General features: G+C 37.1%; 1 protein-coding gene across 1 annotated transcript in view; it reads right to left on the bottom strand.

Annotated features, from left to right (window-relative positions):
- The window catches only part of LOC106465111 (zinc finger protein SNAI2-like), a 6,693-nt gene extending 4,068 nt beyond the window's left edge, over positions 1 to 2,625 (bottom strand). The window contains exon 1 of the mRNA XM_013925307.2: positions 2,452 to 2,625. Within this exon, the coding sequence (XP_013780761.2) occupies positions 2,452 to 2,521 (70 nt within the window). The 5' untranslated portion in view covers positions 2,522 to 2,625. The remainder of the gene's footprint in view (positions 1 to 2,451) is intronic.
- Positions 2,626 to 2,880: the final 255 nt, after the last annotated feature.

Raw genomic sequence — 2,880 nt, 5'->3', positions numbered from 1 at the left:
CCCTGTTTGAAAAGTAATACTGTCTAAACTGTAGAGGACTCGTACGTTGCCAAAATTTGAATTTATGACCTTTTGTCCTATCGTTTTCACTGCTAAGCGCGAAAAGTTTGATGGATCTATATTATAAATACCCTTAAACACCTCTGACCCTTCTTCTCTCCAGATAAAATAAGTTTAGAGATGTTAGTCTTTCCTCATAGGACAATCATATCATCCCAGGTATCATCCTAGTGGCTCTTCTCTGAGTCTTCTCCAAGAACAGAGGACCACAAACGATTATGAAAAGATGAAATTAGCTGGTACCAATTTGCAAGATATTGTTGTAAGCCGTATTTTAAAAGTTTTAATTCGGGCGTTTTATACTGTTTGCTAGAGGGAGTTTTGATATGACGTAGTGATGATGTGTGATGCCTAGTAATTTCCTGAGTTATAGATTTGACGTGATGTCTCGAATTGTCCTGAGATTTGGGGAAATACAAATACTGTAGTACAAAAATACCAGTAGTCAATGAGAAAGTTAGTTAGTGAGTTAGTATAGTATTATTTATGAGCTAGGCCTTACACTTGGTTATTGTTAGTGCGTGAAACCATATAAGTTATAAAACTTCAGTTGAAGAAATAAAACGCTTTCCTGTTCGTTAAGTGGACTGAACTTTGCAATATTTTTAACGGATGATAAAAAAAACCGCTCAACGATTTGTTTGGTTACAGTGAAGCACAGAGCTACACAATGGGATATCTCTGCTGCGCCCACCACGGGTATCGAAACCCGGTTTATAGCGTTATATGCCTGGCCTAAACTCATTGTTAATACATGTGAATAAAATTTTGGTTTACTGTGAAAAATAACCAAGGGTTATTGTTGTTTTTCTTCTTAGTGCAAAGCTATACAATAGACTATTTTGCATTCTACATACCGCTGACTCGAACCCCGGATTTTAGCTTTTTAAGTCCGTATATACTTCTAACCCACCAGGGAGGGGGGGGATAATATCCAAGGGAGATTCATATTTAATTTTACCATTTTAATGACCAGAAAACTTATATAAGACAGATATAACAATGAAAAATAACGCGTGTAACATATAATTGTCAAATAAATATTAAATAACAGTTAATAAAGTTGTCATTTAATAATATAACTAAAAAGGAAATTGTTATCCGTGGAGTTATCTCCAAACACATTCTTCAACAACATTCGTTAATTTCTTTTGGTTGGTTGAAGTTAAGCACAAAACTACACAATGGGCTATCTGTGCTCTGCCCACCATCCGGTTTCTAGCATTGTAAGTCTGCAGACATACCGCCGTGCCACTGGGGGAGCTTTTTTTTTTTTGATATTCCTTCATCCCAGAGCTTGGCAAGAGACCCCTCAATACTTTTTTTAGGTTCTAAACGCAGAAATACTGGAAACAAAAATTCTCCCTTAATCACGCAAGTCGTTTCTAACAAAATATTTAATGAACAAAAACTTTAGTCGCAAAGATGACTTAATAAAAGGGCCCGGCATGACCAGGTGGTTAGGGCACTTGACTCACAATCTGCGGGTCGCGGGTTCGAATCCCCGTCACACCAAACATGCTCGCCCTTTCAGCCGTGGGGGCGTTATAATGTGACGGGCAATCCCACTATTCGTTGGTAAAAAAGTAGCCCAAGAGTTGGCGGTGGGTGGTGATGACAAGCTGCCTTCCCTCTAGTCTTACACTGCTAAATTAGGGATAGCCCTCGTGTAGCTTTGCACGAAATTCATAACAAACCAACAATAACTAAGCCGAGTGTGATCCAATGGATAGCGTATTGAACCGTGGATTTGCGGGTCCCGTTACCATAAAAATAATTGACCGTAACAAACGGTCATCGTATCGTGGAACTGTATATTTCACTAATAACTGATCATCACACACTTTCATAGTAACATAAGAAAAGTTCAATAATCCCGAATATTCTTGGTTTTATCGTAATTATCTGGTAACTTCAAAGGCACCGGTTTGCCCTACTTGCTCATGATTGGTTTTTTCAAAGTTAACATATTATATCAGTCTTGATTTATGATAAACTGATTAAAAGCAGAAGAAGATCTAATAATTATGATAAATGTTAGAACTCCTTTATTTTAAAACTGGCCTTGACAAACACTAACATTTGAGTTTGAGAGTAATATATACTTTATAGTTTAGAAACATTTCGTTTCATTACACTAATAAGTTACACTAATTCCTTTTTGTAACTTATAATCATATTGAACTATAAAAATGCATTTACGATACCACAAAACCATAATTTTACAGTAATATAATAATCTTATTAATTACATCCTTACAAAAGCGTGATAAATAGGGGGAAACTCACATGAATTCTAACACTACGATTAAAATACATCTTAACTTTGGTAACTTTGGTTATTACCATTAAATGAGATATAAAAAAAAGTGTTTAATTTGTGTTTCTTACCCCGTGGTCCATTAATGTCATCTGGATCCAGTGAGGGACTATGACGGCGAATCAAAAAAGCTCTAGGCATGTCTAGTTTGATTGGTGGTCAAGAACGAGATGTGAACGTTTTAACTTGAAAGAGAAGATTGGTCTGATGAGCTAAGGGCTGTGACTCTTTAAAACCTCGGCAAAGACCGGAGTCAAGGAGGGAAGGAATTGCGGGAGGGAAAGGGAGAGGGAAGAATGGACGATGTGGGTCAGGTTACCAGAAGCTAAAACCCATGTGGCCGCCAGAGATAATTTTTTTTTTTGCTCGTCAGAAGATAAGCTAACAAGTGGCTGGAGTTCTTGATGAAGAGAAAGTTAACAATGATGACCTTTGGAAAGTCTACTCTTGTTGGTTTTCTCACACCTGGTTCTCAGAAATCAGTGACTGTATATTTTGCA

This window comes from Limulus polyphemus, unplaced genomic scaffold (assembly GCF_000517525.1).
Source record: "Limulus polyphemus unplaced genomic scaffold, Limulus_polyphemus-2.1.2 Scaffold1840, whole genome shotgun sequence".
In the NCBI taxonomy this organism is placed as follows: Eukaryota; Metazoa; Arthropoda; class Merostomata; order Xiphosura; family Limulidae; genus Limulus; species Limulus polyphemus.
The sequence above is the reverse complement of the archived record's forward strand: the minus strand, read 5'-3'. Positions and strand labels throughout refer to the sequence as shown.